Here is a 20,915-nt window from a genome sequence, read left to right on the forward strand (position 1 = left end):
TAATGTAAGGCCAGCCTTTGAGAGACCGCAGGCTATGCAATCTATGATCAACTTTTATCCGACCAAAATATTAGTATTTGTAAAATATAAAACCAAATGTTAACTTAAATTAGAACAGAGTATTTGATAGCCTAATGATACTTCGTTTACTCTAGAATGTAAGATGAAATATTTATAAATCTATGTTTAATTAATGCAATTGGATAATTGATACAAAAACAGGAATTTGTTTATAAAAACTACAGTGACTTCATGTGTTAAGGATACAGGAGTGAAGAATCGCACAAGAGGTGCTTTCACAGGATAATCAGAACCAAACTCACAGTACAGCTCGAAAACTCCTTTCTCATAGGGGGTTTCCGGAGGTCCTTTCATGATAATCCTCCAGAATGCTGAAACGAATGTTAGATACTTGAAGATAACAAATTTGTATTACACTGCAATCATTTAAATAGATAGTTCATCCAAAGATGAAAATTACTTCATCGTTTACTCACTCTCATGTCATTTCATACCTGAATAAAGGACTTTGTTTCGATGAACACAAAGAAAAATATTTGGAAGAATGTTAGTCATTTTCATTTACGTGACATCATTGGGTGCCTTTCCTGTACAATCACAGTCTTACTCCAATAATGCTTAATAAGCTGATAACGTGTATGTCATGTATATGCATTAAACGTCTTTTATAAGGAAAGCTCATAAACAGCGTAAGCAAAACCAAGCAGAGGTAGTTTTTTGCCCATTACTCCGATTTTGTGCAGCATGTAAACGGCAATACCGGTTTTCTCTCAGTTTCTTTATGTGCGGATGTCCCACATCGCAATAGTAAAGTCCCAAACAGAATTAATAGTTGAATAACGCATAAAAGTCCGCTTTCGAATCATGCATTTTTTGTAGAAATGGCTAACATTCTTTGAAATATATTTTTCTACGTTTATTTGAACAAAGACATGTATACAGGTTTGAAACAACATGAGGGTGAATAAAGGATGACAAAAATGTATACAAGGTGAGTACAACCGGAGGGCGAGTAAATTTTAGTATTTTATTTTTGGATTAAATATCCTTTGAGGTTTGCTCTTCTTGCAGCTGAAATTTCATGAGTGGCTGATCTGCAAACTAGTTGACAGGTTTTTAAAGATCATTTGAAACAAGCATCCACCCATCCACATAAGTAAAGACAGAAAATACAAAATGTACATTTTTGGATGGAAGTGAATATTATTGGCACAATTTATGCATGAACATCAGTCTGCATTATTGACACTTACTGAAGTCTGTTTCAGAGGGAAACACAGTACAGTACGGATGGGGATCACAATGAAGACTCTTCAGTTCTTCTAAAATTCGTCTGTGTCTCTCCATGAAGTGTCCTGTTCTGCTTTCCTTTATCTTCGTTTTAAGTACACTAACATAGAAATATATCATTAAAAATAAGTCTACACAGGCCTGTACATTACAGTACACAATCGAATGTCTATTCAATTCTTCTGTCATTGACCCAACGTAAATAATAAAAAAATCGAAATATTTAGATGTAAGGGCTTATGCTTTCCTTGTTGCCTAACATTTTTCAGTTAATTGATTTTGTGTGCTAGTAATTTAAATAAACTAATATTTTTAATTGATGGCTCCAAAATGCTGCCTATATTATAAAATTGTGTTTAAGAAAGTTTTTTTTATAATTCTGCCGATATTACAAGTTGACAGTTGTCGATATTAGTGATCTTTTTTATCAGTTATATTTTTTCTCATCAGAAGAAAGTTCCTGTTTGTCTATAAACACATCTGTGTGTGACATTCTCTCATGTTAAAGTATGCATAATAATACAGTACCTCTCTGTCCTGTTCACTTTATGGGTGATTTGTGGAGGAAGCTTCTTCTGCGGTTCAACATCATAGCCATGTGTGACAAAAATTCCTGTCAAGTCTCTCTGTTGAAAATAAACATAAAGCCAATCAAACTGAGACTTATTTGGAATAATTGCTGTGTGTTAAATTTTATTGGTTTCATTTTTACAATTATATTATCATAGTATTGTTTATTTTTGAAAACGTAAAATGTGACCCTGGACCACAAAACCAGTCATAAGTCACACGGGTATATTTGTAGCAATGGCCAACAATACGTTATATGGGACAAAATTATATTTTTCTTCTGAGCCCAATAAAAGATATCATATAAAGATCATTAACAAATGCTTCTAAGCCAACAGAAAATGCCACGTAACAAAACTTGTGTGTGTTCCTCAGCATACCACAAGCAGTGTTGCCAACTTGGCGACTTTGTCGCAAGATTTAGCGACTCTTCAGACCCCTTGAGCAACTTTTTTTAAAGCAACTAGCGAAATATCTAGTTACTTTATGAATAAGCCTTGGCAACATTCTGCTTCACTTCTACTGTCCTGCTGTAATGTTAGAATGGCACTCTTAGGAATAAGGACTATACACACGCACTTCTGTGTTAACTCGTAGTCGTCTTTATTAGCATCCCTCATGCAATGGCATTACAGGCGAACCCCTGTACTACTACCGTAGTGCCCATCTTAAACGGGCAGTAGGCTACATAACATGCAATGGTTACCGTAACTTTGTACCGTAACGTATGACTATCATTACATCTTCCCCCTATTTAAACGATAATGCTTATGTTAACATCTAAACATTGCATAATGAGAACAATAAACATAACCAAACATTCTTGAAGGTTTTCCTCAGAATTACAAATGATTAGCTAGGGATTCCGGGTAGACTACCGGGCACCCACATAGATGCTGAGGATTATTTTGCCTCATATAGCGATCTATCTACTAACTTTAAAGTCTTGGAGGTATGCAGGCTGTTTGACAACTCTTCCCCTGACAGTAACCAGTATGGAACGATATTCCGGACATTATTAAAATTGTATTTGCAATTGCGTTTTCAATTTGTGGACGCATAAAATGTGACATAATCCAAACGCAATTGCAAATCGCGCATTACCGTTTGCATTTTCGTTTAAGCAAACGCACACTGACTGCCAAATTTCAAATGTAAAAGCAAAGTCCGTTTGCAACTGTGTTTCCCATATCTTACGAGTTTTGACCCGGTCATATTTAAATGGTAATTTCAATTACCACGTCTGTTTTTTCACTTTCTCAGCGTCGCGTGTGTAGCCAGCCAAAACTCATATGGAATCGCAATTCCCTTAGTATTTCCATTTCCGATGCCTTACACGGAAACCTGTCAATCAGTGTCAAGGGTGGGATTATGCTATGGGGCGTGTTTGTGTTGGGAAGTGACGTCACTCACAGTGCGTTTGGATTATGTCACATTTTATGCGTCCACAAATTGAAAACGCAATTGCAAATACAATTTGCAATTCCATTTTAATAATGTCCGGAATATCGTTCCATAAACCAGCGGTGTAGGTTGTTCTGGGTTATTTAGAACTCCAGCTTGATCATGAGTATTATCCTGCTGCTCAGTTTGTACCTGATTTCCATCCACCGCTCTCTCATGCCCCATCACTCTTTCCAGTGGAGAGGAGTGGGGAAGACGAAGATGTTTCCTGTTTCTCCTCAGATGTCCAGTCTCCATACAAACGATGTAGGAACGAGGAGTTGAATGTCTGTGAATGACAGTAGCAGTGCTGTTCCAGCCTTTAGGATTATCCAGCTTGAACGTTACAGGATCTCCCGGTCTGAGTTCAGGTAATGGTCGGCGACCATAGCGTCTGTCATAGTACCGTTTGTAGTTGGATTTTGTCATGTTGTCTCTCACTCTCACCTTGGAGAAGTCGGGGCACTTAGGTACCAGTCTCTTTTCCAGTAGAGGCACTGGGGTCTTCAGCTGGCGTCCTAGAATTAACTGTGCAGGGCTACAACACGTGGCTTGAATAGGCGTTGCTCTGTAAGCTAGAAGAGCCAAGAAAGGGTCGTCCTGTCTGAGTATATGTTTAGACGTTCTCACTGCTCTTTCCGCCTCTCCGTTCAACTGCGGGAAATGAGGGCTTGTGGTGACGAAACCCGTAGACTTGCATAGTCTATACATTTCTGATTTGTGAACGGCGGTACGTTATCCGTAACGAGGGTACCCACCTTGCAAAGATGTTACTTAATCTCGAGATCACAGTCTTTCCTGATTGATTTGGAAGGGAAGAAATGTCTATGAATCTCGAGAAATAGTCAACTACTACTAGGTAGGAATTCTTCTTCACTTCGCACATATCTGCTGCAACTCTCACCCAAGGTCCCTTTGGCAATGGGGTAGTAATCAAAGGTTCTCGGTGTTGTGGTGGTTTGTTCCTTTAGCAGAACTCACAGTTTTCCGTAAACATCTGGATCTCCTTGCTAATACCAGGTCACCAAACTCTCTGCTTTGCGCGTTCTCTGCACTTAACGATCCCATGTGACCTTCATGAAGTTTGCTCTTGATATCTGTTCTCAAGACAGTAGGATGACGATCCTGTCACTGTATGTCAGGAGGTTATGACACATGGACAGCATATCCTTCATGGTAAAAGTAAGGTTTGATGTGTTCCACAACTTGGGAGGGATACTTTGGCCAATCCTGTACGTACCTTATGACTGCCTGCAGTTCAGGGTCTTTCTTAGTACTTTCGACCTCCCCGTCCAGACGTGAGCATGACATAGGCCAGGCAGCTCTTGTGCTTTCTTCCAGGGCTTCAATGTCCCCAGCAAGCTCCAAAGAGTCCAGGTGGGTTTTTGGAAATGGATGGTTAGAAAGGGTGTCGGCAACGACCAGTGATTTTCCTGGAACATAAGGCCTTGATCTTGAACCAAGACGTGACCAAGAAACCCAATCTGCTTTTGTCTCAACAGACACTTGCTGTCATTGAGCTGCAGTCCAGCATCCAAAAGTGTTTTCAAGACTCTGTGTAGTCGACGATCATGAACCTCCGATGTATCTCCGTATACAATTATGTCGTCCATGTATGCTGCCGTACCTTCGTGGTCTTTCAAGAGGTTGTTCATCTCTCTCTGGAATATTTCTGGGGCAGAGGAGATTCCGAAAGGAAGTCTGAAAAAGGTACCTCCCGAACGGAGTTATGAAGGTGGTTAATTTGGCACTCTCTGTGTCCATCGGAATTTGGCAGAACCCGCTTGCTGCATCTAGAAGTGAAAACATTGTTGAGCCTGACAACTGAGGGAGTACCTCTCTCGTTCCACTGTTTGGTTTAGACGCTTTAGGTCAACACATATTCTCACTTGACCATTTTTTTTTGGTACTGGGACCATTGGCGCGCACCATTCCATGGGTTCCGTTATTTACTCGATCACACCCCTCTTCGCCATCCAATCCAGTTCAGCTTTCACCTTAGGGAGTAGAGGAACAGATACTCTCCTTGCTACCACGACTGCAAATTGAACTGCATCTTCTTTTAGCTTGATTTTCAAGCTAAGTATTTTCAAAAGTCCAACACTCGCCAGGCGATCTCATCACATTATCAATATGCTTAACTAGTCCAAGAACTGCGGAAACTTCTCGACTAAGCAGGTTGTTAATAGACTTTCCTGCTAGAACAAACACCGTAAAGTAGTACGTGTTACCTTTGTAATGAGTGCTGGCCTCAAATCTACCTTCGCTTTGCAGTTTTCCACCTGGGCAATCCAGCGATGCATGTACGCGCATCAATTCAGGCTTTTTGTTGAGAGCATTGTAGGTTTGTTCTGATATGACACTAATGTCTGCTCCGGTGTCTATCTCAAACTCCACTGCTGTATCCTGAATTCTCAAAGTTATAGACCAAGAGTCACTTGAGTCTTTTACCGTAATTGCTCCCAGGAAAAGTGAAGATTCATGCTCACCCTGCACCACATTCACATCACTGACATGTAGAGTATCAACACACGACTGCATAATGGCCTTTCTTACCACACTTGCGGCAGTCTGCTCGACTTGCAGGGCAGTTGACACTTTTTGAATGCTGTCTGCCACATCTCATGCACTTTTCCTCGTTTGCGTTGCTTGTTCGTGTGTATCTCTGGTTGTTTGGTCTCTGTGTCCCTTTTCTCTCTCTCCTTTCAGGCTTGAAAGTGTCTTTCAATTGAAACGACGAGCTGTACTTGCGCCGAACAACTTCGTTCAATGCTGAAGAAACACTCTGTTCAGAAACATGCGTTTTAACCTGCTCCGATTGCGGTGCATGTCGACACGCTCTGTCCAGTGACAAATCCGGCATCATTTGTAGACTATGGGACAAATCTTTGTCGAGTACATCGATCACGAGTCTGTCTCGTATGTTTTCACTTTTGGCTTCCCCAAACGCACACGTTTCGGCCAGTTCATGCAAACTACGAATGAACTCCTCCGCGGTTTCGGCATGTTTTTGAACACGCTGATGAAATCTCGCTCGTGTATCACATTGACTTGAGGTACGAAGTAATTACACAGTTTTCCCGGAACAATGTCGTACTTATTTTCCTCGCCATACTCGAAAGTGCTAACAATGTGCTCAACCTCCTGTCCAAGAGAATATAAAAGCGTACAAACTTGAATCTCCCCGACTCTTTGTCCAGCTTCGTGGCTATGCGAAATCTCTGGAAACGCTGTTTCCATTCCGGCCAGAGCTCAGGATGACAAAAGTCGAAACTGTCGGGTGGAGAAAACTTTGCCTTGTCACCGCGTTGAATTCTTACACCTTGTAATGTTAGGATGGCACTCTTAGGAATCTCAGCCACTGTACTACTACCAATCCCTGTTTTAAACGGGCAGTACATAACATGCAATGATTACCGTAATGCAACCTGCAAGAGCAAGTTTTTACATTCCTAGCGAAGCATCCCCTCTCTCTGTGTCTACTCTGTTCAGTGAGCAGCAGGGAGAAGCAGGACATTCAGTTCAGACCACACTGACGCGTGAATGAGATATGCATGTTCAATCTGTGTGTCTTTAAACTAATCACTTATTGATCTCGTTTGAGCATTTATGATTTATATTGCGATGACTATATGGACACATGAACACAGACGGAATCTTGTGTGTACTTTTAAGTGGTCGAGGTCACTCACTATTACATAGTTTCGTTGTCTGCCAAAAGAAAAAAATAAGTGATTAAGAACTAATTTACTGTGCATTTTGGTGTATTATTTTAATATAATACTGTATGCAGAGACCTGAAGACACTATGTGATGACATCACTGATATGCACATTAGCCCGTGACGTCATCTGGTAACAATTAGCGACTTTTAACATACTGTTTTAACAGCCTTATTTTAGGCCTTATGCCTAAAATAAGCCTTATGTAGGTACTTATTTTAATTCAGTTCGTACTGTCGGTATGTGATTTCGGACGAAACCACAGGCTCAGAGTGAAAAGGGACCCCACTGAAAGAGTGTCCCACTGTGCCGTGTTCCGCAAGTTGCTTACCGGTAATGCAGTATATCAAAAAAAAAATTCATAACAAAAAATACACACCGGTATTCGGTATGTATTTTTTACAGACTTTCTGGGAAAATATATAAACATGCTAAGTTGAGGAACATGAATTCATTCATACCATGTTTTTTATGGAAGACACTGGTACATCTATTCTCTCTGCCCTCATCTCCATGGACAAAACTGTTTCCATCTCCAAAAGCTTAAGTGCAGCTTTTGCAGTCTCAGGCTTAAAACAGTAACCACCTAAAGTCAAGACAGGCGACAATGCTCCTATGACTTCTTTAATTAAATCACAGGGAGAAATATCAACTCAGATCTGCACAGTAAGAGTCAACATCATTAGTGATGATAAAGAATTACCACATTACCTGTTACATAGCTGATTCCATGCAAAACAGTGTTATCTCCCTTGCCAAGAAGAACAGCATCAACCACGATCTTCTTGTCCATCAATTGATTGGTAACAGAAATTGGGTTATTATGAGATCTGTGGATAAGACAATAATGCCCTTAGTAATAATTGTGCCACTTGAAAAGAGACTTGTTTAGGTAACGTAACCACACCTACTGTACATACCTGTAATCATTGCCATCTGTTAAACATAAGATGCGACATCTGCAAACTGGAAATCTTTGCTTGACTTTTTCAAGTTCTGAGATGCCATGGAGTAATGCATCATACAACCTTGTGCACCCTGATGCTTCAATACCATGCACTTGCTCCTTCACAAAAAAGAAATTAAATATGCAGTAAATATTTAGGAATTTAGTAAGTTATTTAAATACTAGTTTTCTTTAAATGTAATGATTTGTATTGTGATAGTAAGGATTAGAAAAAACCTTGAAGGTTTCCAGATTTTCGGTGAAGTCAAGGATAGTTTTTACATCCGTGTTAAATTTCACAAGGCATATGACATGTGGTAAATCATATGCCATGCTTCTGTTAGAAAAACTGTCAAAGATTTGCTTGACAGCTTCAATGCGCTTCATCTGAGTGGCAGTGTCGTAACATTCTTCTGTCATTGAAGAACTTGAATCAAAGAGGACCTGTAAAAAATGTCCATTAACAAAAATTAAACCATACATTTGTCAAAAAGTCTTTGTCAACGTTTAAATGTGTAGTTTCATCTGGACAAATACAAAAACATTATTATTTATTAGCATTATAATTGTTACAGAATAAATAACTAAAATATTCCAGAATCCGAAATTGCTAATGAGTGTCTTTCATGTACTGCATATTAATATAAAAAGTATATTTTTTAAATGGAGTTGTTAAACATTTTGAGCTTAATCAAATGGAAATTGTTTAAATGGAGGTCCCAAACATAGTCTTCTCATAAATGACTGTCAAAACTAGATTATTTGATGTGTGAGTAAAGGCCTATATTAGACGTCGTCCAATCAAAGGAAAAAAAATTATAGTATTATTGCAATACAATTAAAATAAAAATAGCTACCTTTTTAGCAGTTAGGCTAGGCATTATATATGATATAAGATAGTCTATTATTAGTATTCGTCTAGTCACAAGAAATATAACTAAGGACAAATTAGAACAAGAAATACAAATTCTTAATAAACTTACCACAATTGCCTCTTTCGGGGTTTTAGTGAATTTGAAGGTGTTGTCACGTCTGACATCATTAAGGCTGAATGGAATAAATAAGACATAGAAAGTGAGAGAGTATTTGAATTATAGTAGAAAAAGTAAAAAAAATCAAATAATGTATGTAGTTATTAAATTGTTCCAAATGATATCAATTTGAGCAAATCAAAAGGAATTGGAGGTTACTTTGAGTAAATAGCTTAGTTTTGATTGAAAACAAATCTTACTATATATATATAAATATACACTCACATGTGTGCCAGATCTTCCACATTTTCAGTAACCATTTTTCCAGACAGACAGTCGTAAACACCAATCTTACGTGGATCTCTCTTTTCTTTGCTAATATAAAGACCAAGATTATCTGTAAATGTAAATAACATTGGATGAGAATGTAATTCCAGAACCTGTACATCAAATTTGCACTGTGCAAACAATAAAAACTCAGGGTTTCGAACAGTTACAGTTTTTCTTTCAACATTTTAAAGATTCATCTTTACCCTCTCGGAGAAACACCAATCGGGGTCCCATAGTTCCCATTGCAAGCAGTTGCAGGGGTGGAGTCACAATCAAATGGTCAAACTGTTTAGCATCCTCATACATTTCCATGAACGTTTTCTTTTGTTCAACCTGAAAGCTATAATAATGTTTGTTTTTAGAAAATACACAAAAAGTTGAATTAATGTTTTTCAAAGTAATTAAATTTGGCCTACTTGAAGCTTTTTGGAGAACTGTGACAGCAGATCCACAAATGGAACTCTCCTGATGACATTGGCTGACTGAGCAAAATCTTTTCAATATCTGTGGCTCTTTGGATTGAAGACAACTGTAGGTTGCTCTCGCTACAGTTTGGAATTCGCGTCCCTTCTACATAAGACAAACTTTGTTTAGCATTACAGATGCAGTGATGTCTCAATAAAGGTATAAACCAACATCTGACTTGCCTTTGATTTGTTCCAGTATATATGACCTTTCCAAGACCTCAGAAAACCCTGGTATTCTCACAGGCTCAGACATTCGACATCCTGTAGGATATGCCCTCAGAGAAACTGTAGCATAGTTCTCCATATCAGCATTCTCGTTCTGTTTAAAAGATGTAATAGGATTTAATTATAGTTTGCCATTACCGAATTTAGACTTTCTTCATTTTTTGAAAATTATAAAAACCAAATCACTGCAAAATCGATCTATGAATAAATGATAGTTTATTCAAATAAGTTGCACATTACTGTGCAAATGAATAATACTGAGACGTTCTATTCAGAATCATCTGTAATACTCCTTTAAGGTCCTTCAATGAATGCTTTAAAAATCTAATGTGAGATTCTAATTATTTTGAATAAAAGAGATGTTAACTCTTCAATCATTGTGGTTACCTTCATATATTTTAAGATCTATGCTGTGCATCATTGCACAAGCCCTGTCAGGTCTGATTTGGAAATTAAAGTGAAGATAAGTTAATTGTGTATTTAAAGGTTGTGTCAAGAAATTATGTAGACAAAATTAAACATGTACCATTTTTCCTTGATGGATCAAGTTAGCCCAGCAGATGTTTGCCTGTTCAAAAACGTCAGAATCCTCAATAGTCTTTGGGCCTGATGTATCATTTAGATCTGGTAACATCTCTCTGAAGAGAAAGTACAGACCCTCAACAACAGCAATCTGAAATGAAAACAGCAAGTTAAGATTCACAATGCCTGGAAATACTAGTGATTCAGAAATAATAATCACAATTTTTAACTTTATATCATAAATACCTTCTGGTTTCTTGTTATACGTGCATTCAAACAAATCAATTGGTACAAACTCTGAGCCAAAGCATTGCATCCACTCAATTTGCGAATGTATGCGATCACTTTCTTAAAATTTCCTCCAAAGTGATTCTCTTTCTAAAATCCGGGAAAATAAGAAAAACATAACAAACTGCAAATACATATACAAATATATATTTATATATAAAGAAAATATATACATGACAATGGATTAAACATACAATGGCATACAACGTGGACAGAAAAACACTCAGGCCTTTCTGTGTTTGCATCACTGAGGGTTTGACATCATTGTGGAAGAGGAGCCTTAAATCTGGTTTCACATCATCAAATGTTGATAATGAGAACTGTAGAACCAAATCTTCAGTGATTTCAAAGGTACTCAGCTTTTTGGAAGGATTTGAAGAACTGCTGTGTGAAGAAAAAAGTAAAAAAAAGTATAAAAGCATTACATTGCTCTATTAGTTATAGTTCTGTATAAATGGTAAAAATGTAATTCATTAGTGACCTGCAGTGAAGAACGGAGACTGGTATACCACTTTCCAGAGAAAGACGACACTTCAACTCTCTCAATGTATCATGTTCCAAGTCAACTTTGATTTCAAAATCTCCCTATTTAACAAGTAGGGGAAAGAAAAAACATTGACAAGACATTTATTTATAATGATAAATGTAAAAAGATTAATCATATATTTATTTTAATGAAACAAAGGATAATAAAATAAAAACGCTCCACTTTACACCCTAAATCCAAAAAGACATAAGCAGCACATGATTAAATTGATCATACACCATTACCTGTAACATTATGTGACAGCGGATGACATCCGGTCCTTCATTTTTGATGTTGGTCATGTCTCTCTTAGGTAACACTATTAGGTTTTCTTTTGGTGTAAATATGGAATACAGTTCACTTCCATTCTCAATATGTCTGTCTTTCAAAGACCCTTCAATAACAAAGATACAAAGCATGCAGTTAAACTAAAGTATTTAATGGGATGGGAAAACAAAAATAAACTCCTGAACATTTTCATTATAAGCAGGTGCTAATTCAACAATATTTGCAAGTTAAAACTTAATTTTGCCACACCAAAGCTCCAAGTATCAAAAATGTTCTAATTAAAAGACTTTCGCATGGCACAAAACGTTTTGAGCACACAGGCCTGTTAAATTACTTAAAGTCCTTTAATTAATTCATTTTGAAGATTTTTGGAGCTTTGGTGTGCCGACTTTCACTTGAGTTGATGTGTATGCTTTTGTCCTCTTTTTTTAATTAAATTTCCAGTGACGATCGCAGAGTGGGACCTTCACGGTTTCGGCGAGTGGGACTTCCTGGGTAGCGGGTTGTGGGCTCTCATTCTTCTTTGTGGATGTTTGCTCGGTGGGTTTTGGTCAGGGTCACTTAGTGCAGCTATGACACGTCAGAGGGGATCTGGCCCTCTCGGCTGAGCCTGGCTGAGTTTTTTTTCTCCATTAATAAATCAGTGGAGTTTGGGTTCCTCGCCACAGCAGGGCAGTGTTGGCATGCTCACAGGTAGATTGCATTAATTTAATTATTTTTGTATTAGATATTATTTATTAGAATGATCTTGCTTGTTCTATAAACACCATGCACTGGGCTGTGTTTTACCCTTCTGTGATTTCATTTTTTGCTCCTGTAAAGCTGATTTGGAACAATGCTCATTGTGAAAAGTGCTAAATAAATAAACTTGACTTGAATTGAAGTTGGGGTGCCACAGTGTTTCATGCATTCTGACTTCTGTACAATGTTAAACCTGCTGGCTTCTCATGCTTGACATGGTCTTGTCAAAAACTAGTTGGTGCACGATACACTCCTCCGTGTTAGGTCTCTGAATTTTTTTTTCAAACATGAAATTCTGTTTCGTTACAACTTTCAACTTTAGGTTTCAGCGCCATAGAGAATTATTGTCATGGAGCTCTCATCGGTTATATGTACCGATGTGCCGAAAATTAACCATGTTTTTTGGTGGTAAAAGTGTAGTAACCATGTTTTTTTGGTGCATTGATTACTTAGGGCATAACTATGGTTCTACTACATTAATCATCGTTTAATATGGTTTTTTCCAAAAAACATAGTTTTTTAAAAATGTATTTTTTTGTTTTATCCATAGTAAAACCATGTTTTTTCTATTTCAACTTGTAAAACCATGGTAAATTTTCGCACGGGTTGGTTACATTACACTAAATCCAGGTGTCCTGGGAGGATGAGGAATGGAATTTATTTCATTCAATTTCCTAAACCCACTCAAAAATGAGCAAAATGTGGGTGCAGTAACTTGAGAGTGCAAAAATGCTACTGTTTTTAGGAATTAAAACCTTACTTGGACAAAAAGTGACGTGTAGTATTGTGGAGAGAAGGAGATGTTTGAGAGGGGTAATTACAGGTATTCCCGTTGACATCTCTGATCAGGACAAATATTAAGGGACCAGCGATTATAGAAGCAAGAAGGCTGAAATACACTCGAAACTATGAGAGATTAGATAGCCTATCGGTACTATTACACTTTGATGAGGAGAGAATGCCAGAGAGAGTATTTATAGGAGCAATGAGCTATGCAGTGAGACCGCATATTCCTCCTCCGTTGAGATGCTATAAATGTAAAAAATACGGCCATGTGGCAGTTGTGTGCCGAGGAAAACAGCGCTGTGCGAGATGTGGAGGGGAACATAAATATGGAGATTGCGAGGAAGGTGTAAAACCTAAATGCTGTAATTGCAGGGGAGAGCATATTGCCGGGTATGGAGGGTGTCAGGTGAGCAAAAATGCTGCTTTGGTGCAAAATGTGAAGATATCAGAAGGAATATCATATGCAGAGGCAATTAAGCAAGTTAAGTAGACGGATAGGTAACAGAAGAGAGAGTTGATATTCCAAGGATCAGGAATCAAAATGTGGAAAGAAGCAAACCAAAGGAATGTGATATCATTTCAGACAAACTGGCATATGTCACTTTCATTGCAGAGGTAGTGAATTGTTCGGCTCAGACAGATAGTAGGACGGAATGAATTAAGATTATAATAAGAGCAGCAGCTAAATATCTAAAAATTGAGGGAATGACAGTAGATCAGGTCAATGAGAAACTAATTGAGCGAATTAAAAACACACAGACATGAACTGGAGGATCATAATGGTAATGATAATCTTGCAGTGGAATGCAAGAAACTTAATCTCTAATGGGCAGGAATTTAAAAAACGTGTTGATGATCTTGAGGTAAAACCACATGTAATATGTGTGCAGGAGACATGGTTTAAATCTAATTTAAACTTTGTGGTGCAGGGATATTCAGTAGTGCGTAAGGATAGAGGTAAAGGAAATGGAGGTGGAGTGATAACTTTAATCAAGCAAGGTGTGACATTTCGGGAGATAAGTGTAAATGAAGAACTCGAGTCAGTGGTGGTAGAGGTGAAAGCAGAGAATCATAATCTTAGGATAATAAATTATTATAATCCCTGTAAAAGGTTAATTAAAGATTTGTTTAAAGTAGTAAGGGGAGATGGTATGTGTAAGATATTTGGTGTGGAGTCTGTGGAAGTGAAAAAAATGACTGATGAGAATGATCTTGTTTGTATTAATGATGGTACTGCTGCACGGATGGATGTAGCCAGGGAGAGGCAATCTGCATTAGATCTAACAATTGTATCTAGTGGGTTAGCTGGGAAATGCCAGTGGGAAGTGTGTGATCAGAGAGGTATATCCAGTGATCATTATCTTGTCAAATGTAGTATAGGGATGGAGATGGATGAATGTCATTAGGAGTACATGCATAGGTGGAGATCTAAAGAGGCAAATTTGGAAGAGTTCAAAGAGTTATGTGAAATCAAAATGGCAGGCATGGAAGTAAAAGTAGGGAACATAGATGAACTAGGGAACATAGATGAGCTGATAATAAAATAAATATGATTATTTTTGGTACAGCTTATGAGGTTATAGGGAAAAATAAAAATACCAGGAAGAAAAAGGCAGTACCATGGTGGAATGTAGTGAAGTAATAAAAATAGAAATAACGCATTAAAAAGGTAAAAATAACATACTCATTTGATGACTTAATAGCATATACACTCACCTAAAGGATTGTTAGGAACACCATACTAATACTGTGTTTGACCCCCTTTCGCCTTAAGAACTGCCTTAATTCTACGTGGCATTGATTCAACAAGGTGTTGAAAGCATTCTTTAGAAATGTTGGCCCATATTGATAGCATAGCATCTTGCAGTTGATGGGAAATTTGTGGGATGCACAAAGCTCCCGTTCCACCACATCCCAAAGATGCTCTATTGGGTTGAGATCTGGTGACTGTGGGGGCCATTTTAGTACAGTGAACTCATTGTCATGTTCAAGAAACCAATTTGAAATGATTCAAGCTTTGTGACATGGTGCATTATCCTGCTGGAAGTAGCCATCCGAGGATGGGTACATGGTGGTCATAAAGGGATGGACATGGTCAGAAACAATGCTCAGGTAAGCCGTGGCATTTAAACGATGCCCAATTGGCACTAGGGGCCTAAAGTGTGCCAAGAAAACATCCCCCACGACATAACACCACCACCATAATTGCATTAATGAGAAATTGAACAGTTGTTACTAATAATCCATTATGTGAGTGGAGAAGAGCAAAGGGAGTTGTGAGAAGAGTAATTAGGGTAAATAAAATAAATTACTAGAGGAAATTTTGTTATGAAATTGGCGAGAGTACTTACATTGAAGAATTGTGGAGTATGATTAGAAAGATGGGAGGGATCCAAATGGATAAAGGCGTCCCAGTTTTAATTAAAGGAATTAAGTGTGTCATAACTAATGAAGAAAAGGCGGAGGAGCTAGCAGAAGCCTTTGTAAAGAGTCATAGTAACAGTAACATATCAGAAGATATGACAATGCAGAGAGACCAAAGTATGAGTGAGAATCCTAATATACTGATCCAAAGATTGCCTGACGGTGATGTACTGGATGAAGATTTCACCATTTATGGGTTGAAACAGGAACTGCAAGGGGTTAGGAGAATATCCCCAGGGACGATATCTGTTATGAAATGATAAAACACCTTTCAGATGTGTCCCTGGGTGTTATTGTACAGGTTTCAATAAGCTATGGGAACTAGGTAAACTTCCTTATTTATGGAAGCATGGAGTGATCATTCCTATCGCTAAGGTCAGTAAAAATTGTTCTTTAGCCACTAGATACAGGCTAATCGCATTAACAGCAAACTTGTGTAAAATAATCGAAAGAATGGTGGTAGCCAGGTTAAATTCTATAATAGAAAAGGAGAGCAATAGGCACAGGCTCCCCGTGACCCGAGGTAGTTCGGATAAGCGGTAGAAAATGGAATGGAATGGAAAAGGAGAGCATTCTTTGCCCTCATCTAAGCGGTTTAAAAAAAGGACGAAATCCTATGGACTCAGTTATTTGTTTACAATCAGATATCAGAAAGGCAATTGTGAATATAGAGGTGCTAATTGGAGTGTTCTTCGATGTGGAGAAGGCTTATGACATGCTATGGAGAGAGGGGCTTCTAATAAAGTTAGATAGGATGGGCTTCTTAAATACAGACATTTGTTAAAGTACGCTAAAATATGTACAGCATAACTTAAAAATAAATCACACACTTTACTAAGTCAAAATGATTAAAAAAATACAATTTTCCGCTCTTAAAAGGGTAGTGTAGCCTATCCCTCGTTCAGTACATTTCTCCAAACCTTTACAAATTGTAATTTGTTTAATGTCTTTTGATGTTACGTGCAATTTTCAATTAAGAATTATCTCTGGTATGGAACGAGTTGTGTCAAACTATTCTTTTTTTAAACTGTCGTAAAGTTTCGGCCGGAAGTAGACGCACTTTCACGCATGCGCATATCCCTCCTCGTCTCCTCGCTCCTCTATCCTCCATCCTATGACCCGGAAACCGATCGAGCTCAGCCTTATTGAAGGACATCTCAATTCTCTAATTGCACCGGGAGGAGTCGAGGATCGAAGAGGGAGGAGTCTTCCTGAGGAGTCATGAGCGAGGATACACAGGTTTATCCTATGCGGAAGTTTTTTATTGCCTAAACGTGACTCACGTATAAATTCTCCTCCCACTTCACATCTGCTCCAAGTGCTTACCATGGCAGAACATTCAAACACACATAAATGTGAGTATTAAGCATAAAGTTATTGTAACTGTGTGTTCTTTTTTTGACAGTGCCTTTAATTTCGATGTATAAAGTGTACTTTTCAGCACAGTTTTAATTATTTTTATTATAATCATTCATTACATGTACAAAACACAATGTATGTGAAATCACAACAACAAAAATTCATTAATAATAACTGGTAAAAAAATAAGAACAAATGTGGTATTTTTTGTAGGTTGAAATTATTTACAATATAAATAATTATATCTTATGTTCAAGCTAAATCCAGCGGTGTAGAGTCATCATTAGTTGACGACGCATTGAGGTGACGCTTAAGAGCGAGGATATATCATTTCACTTGCTTCGATTCCTCCGTCCTTGCGTCTTTTCCTTGCTCCTTCTCTCGCATCCTGAAGAGGTGGAACTAAGACACGAGGAAAGGAAGCGAGGAAAGGAAACGAGGACGTACAAATAAGAAATGAGAAGCACCCCTAGGGTGCTTCTCAATATCCCTCCTCGTCTCCTCGCTCCTCTATCCTCCATCCTATGACCAGGAAACCGATCGAGCTCAGCCATATTGAAGGACATCTCAATTCTCTAATTGCACCGGGAGGAGTCGAGGATCGAGGAGGGAGGAGGCTTCCGGAGGAGTCATGAGCGGGGATACACAGGTGTATCCTATGTGGAAGTTTTTTTATTGCCTCAACGTGACGCACGTATAAATTCTCCTCCCACTTCACATCTGCTCCAAGTGCGGGTCATAGGATAGAGGAGCGAGGAGGGATATTGAGATGCACCCATTGAGAAGCTTCCATTGAGAAGCACCCATTGAGAAGCTTCCATTGAGAAGCACCCCTAAACAGTTTAACCACACAGCGATCACGCGTCGTGACGTCGCAAACGTGCATACGTATGTACGTGGGGAACGTCCGCCATGTTTTCGCAGCTCGCCTCTACTTGATTATTCTCGTTGCATTCTCAAAACGGAGATATATTCCTCTCTGAAAATGCTATGGGATCTTCTGTGAAAAGATTTGAGCTGAAACGCGCAATGGCTCTCTGCTATGATGGCCACGCTATTCATCGTTATATCGAACCTTCTGGCAGGCTAATCTGGCGAGTAATATGTTTTAATCATCATATTTCACTGTTGTGTTATTATTATTTTTGCATCAAACGTAACTCCCGGGATACGTTAGCTTCTCTGCCTCTCCTCGCCCTGCCTGCATCTCCAACACCCCTACCTCTCCAACACCCCTACCTCTCTGCACTCTTCCTCTCCCTCTTACTACCTGTGTTTAGTCCTCTGATTGACTCTGTGATGATGAGAAAAACATCTGGTAAGACTTTCGCGGTAAGATTTACACGGCTTTAGCATTTGCAAGCCGTTTCAATAGGCTGTAAATTACGAACCAAGTTACCGTGCCAAAAAATGCTATGCAAAATAAGCGAATAAATCACTGACACAAGTCAACAATAATATTCACTATAACGATTAGAGTAAATGATGAATTAAGTAAATTTATTTCTTTTTCTTTATAAATAAACCTCGTCACTTGACTTGCAAAGGTAACTCTCTGCTGTCTCAAACAACGACATCTCGTCATGTGTCCGTAACTTCAGTCTGTTGTTCGCCTGTGAGACGTGGATTGCAATTATCAACACCACCGATAATGGCCGCTATCATTTACGGAACCCTTTTGTCCTGTGATGGCAACCATAGCCTCTCTAATGAGAGGGAGAGGGGGGTAGAGGAGCTGTAGGTTGCAATTCGCTATATCGCCAATAGTGGCCTCTGAAACTTACACACAGAACCTTTAAGTTTAAAGATAAAGACAATCGTTTTTTCTTGCGTTAGCAAACTTAAAATTTAGTTAAACCTAAATAAGTAGACAAGTGTAAGGTAAAAATGCAAAATTATACCGTTTTATGTAGGTGAGGTCCAACCAGCAAAGCATATTATTATTATTATTCCACAGATTGTTCTGCGCTACTAGCTGGACTTCCTGCTTGCACAACAAAACCTCTACAGATGATCCAGAATGCAGCGGCAAGAGTGGTTATCCATGAACCGAAGAGAGCACACTTCACTCCTCTCTTCATTAAGTTACATTGGTTCCCTATAGTCGCTCGCATCAAAGTCAAGACTCTGCTCCTGGCCTACAAGCAAACTGTACAGTAAAATTAAATAATCCTTGATCATGTGTTTTTGCAAAAATTTCAACCTTACCAACTTCCCTCTTTTCTGGTGAAGACTGAAGCAGTCATCTAATCAGTGGAGTTTTCACATAAGAGCTTGTTCAAGAAAAGGGGACCTGCTCTACACAAGACGTTCTGGACATATGACCTCAAGGTTAGTTGGTTACATTTCTTGATGCCTGATAAACATACTACAGTTAGTTTTGGATCTTTGGTTGAACTTTTGGGTGCTGAAAAAGTGTTATATGGCTGTGTGATTTCACTATCCACAGTGAATTAAAAATATCTTCTCTCTTAAAGGTGGATGTTGATGTACGATGGTCTTCCTGTCTATATGTTTGAGGGTCACTCTTTAGAAGATATGGTATGAAAGTGAGCTTACTGTTGAGAATTGATATGTCGTTTAATCTTGGAAAACCGTTTATATTTTCACAACTCTTGGAAAATCTGCCATCGGTTGATTTTGTACATGTAGGGATGGCACAATATTTAGCTATCTTTAACGGCATGTTAAACAGTCGCTGCATAACCTGCCTTCGGATTCCGATATTAGGAATTCGGGGTAAAAGTTAATTTTTTTAAAGACGTTTCAGTTCATGTTGGAAATACGAGGAGCGTTTATTTGTTTCACGTATTTGTTTCACGTGTAACAGAGAGAAAGCCTATCAATGTGGTGCTCGGTTCACAAAGTTCAGCTGTGTTTGATTTTTCACTGCATTTAGTAGAGGAATGTTATATATGGTGATTATTCCACTGATCCACAGATCATTTGAAGCTGAATGCTAAAAGAGGCCGGACATTAGGCGCACGCGGTAAGTGAAACTGAGTCATATGTCTGTGTTTTGTTGGCAATGGGTGTGCACCTGCATGAGGTACACCACATTAAGGGTATATCCGAAATCGTCTACTTGGATACTATATAGTAGGCGAAATTGAGTTTGAGTCATGAATAGTATTTCTGAAACCTCAGTATGCAAAAAACAGTAGGCGAGAAATGCCCGGATGGTCTACTTCCGCCGAGATTCGCAAGTGTGGATCGGGTGGACACTTATCTTTCCCATGATGCTACTGGAGCTGAGCAATGGTCGAATTACAAAAGTAAATCAAATACATAGACTTCCGTATAAATAAATAGGCCCTTATCACAAGAGTCGGAGCTGGATAACAGAACAGACTCTCAGTAATATTTGTTAAATGGTGTAATGATCTTCTCAAACCTGAGAATACTTACATGTGTTGAAAAAGGGATCATCTGTCAACGCCATACCATCAGCAGTGTAAAGACAAACAGACGTGTGCCTATCAACGTGATTTTCATGGCAAATTCGAAGCATCATGTCGTCGACTGTGTTTTGTAAGGGATCTAGACCTGTGCATGCAGTTAAAAATAATTAATGATATAGTTTATATGTTCCCACCTTCCATTATGCTGCTAAGCCAATTTAATTTGTACCATTTTAAAATAAATAATAAATGATAATAATATGTTATAAAGAATAATACAAAATAATTACACTAAGTTCTGGGGTGGAATTCCTATTTGGTCAGTTTCAAATGCAACAAGGCATGTAGGTATAACTTTCAGAAAAATACTTATATTGATGACATTACATACTATATCTATTCCCGGCTATGTTATCTTGCTCTTTAATTCTATCATTTATGGAATTTCATTTTCTGCACCATTTAAAAGTAGGAAAGATGATTAGGCAAATTATTCTTTTAATAGCTTTTTTTATTATTCAAATAATGGAAATTATCAAATCCCGTGAGAATTAAATCTTACTAGTGTATAGAGCTTGGCATTTACTTTAAAGTG

The 20,915-nt window shown here is 38.3% G+C and overlaps 1 protein-coding gene across 7 annotated transcripts in view; it reads right to left on the minus strand.

The window, feature by feature from the left end:
- Positions 1 to 20,915, minus strand: part of LOC130428053 (uncharacterized) — a 37,232-nt gene that overhangs the window by 9,274 nt on the left and 7,043 nt on the right. For 6 of the 7 annotated variants that reach the window (XM_056755892.1, XM_056755886.1, XM_056755890.1 and 3 more), the window contains 18 exons: positions 20,328 to 20,465; positions 11,567 to 11,715; positions 11,277 to 11,380; positions 10,990 to 11,179; positions 10,754 to 10,885; positions 10,512 to 10,658; positions 9,941 to 10,079; positions 9,710 to 9,863; positions 9,497 to 9,633; positions 9,249 to 9,360; positions 8,976 to 9,039; positions 8,230 to 8,436; positions 7,967 to 8,112; positions 7,758 to 7,876; positions 7,508 to 7,632; positions 1,840 to 1,937; positions 1,275 to 1,411; positions 268 to 392 (listed from right to left, as the gene is read on the minus strand). In XM_056755892.1, the coding sequence (XP_056611870.1) occupies positions 268 to 392; positions 1,275 to 1,411; positions 1,840 to 1,937; positions 7,508 to 7,632; positions 7,758 to 7,876; positions 7,967 to 8,112; positions 8,230 to 8,436; positions 8,976 to 9,039; positions 9,249 to 9,360; positions 9,497 to 9,633; positions 9,710 to 9,863; positions 9,941 to 10,079; positions 10,512 to 10,658; positions 10,754 to 10,885; positions 10,990 to 11,179; positions 11,277 to 11,380; positions 11,567 to 11,715; positions 20,328 to 20,465 (2,423 nt within the window). The remainder of the gene's footprint in view (positions 1 to 267; positions 393 to 1,274; positions 1,412 to 1,839; positions 1,938 to 7,507; positions 7,633 to 7,757; positions 7,877 to 7,966; positions 8,113 to 8,229; positions 8,437 to 8,975; positions 9,040 to 9,248; positions 9,361 to 9,496; positions 9,634 to 9,709; positions 9,864 to 9,940; positions 10,080 to 10,511; positions 10,659 to 10,753; positions 10,886 to 10,989; positions 11,180 to 11,276; positions 11,381 to 11,566; positions 11,716 to 20,327; positions 20,466 to 20,915) is intronic. The other variant, XM_056755891.1, reaches the window with a different exon arrangement.

This window comes from Triplophysa dalaica, chromosome 8 (assembly GCF_015846415.1).
Source record: "Triplophysa dalaica isolate WHDGS20190420 chromosome 8, ASM1584641v1, whole genome shotgun sequence".
Classification (NCBI taxonomy): domain Eukaryota; kingdom Metazoa; phylum Chordata; class Actinopteri; order Cypriniformes; family Nemacheilidae; genus Triplophysa; species Triplophysa dalaica.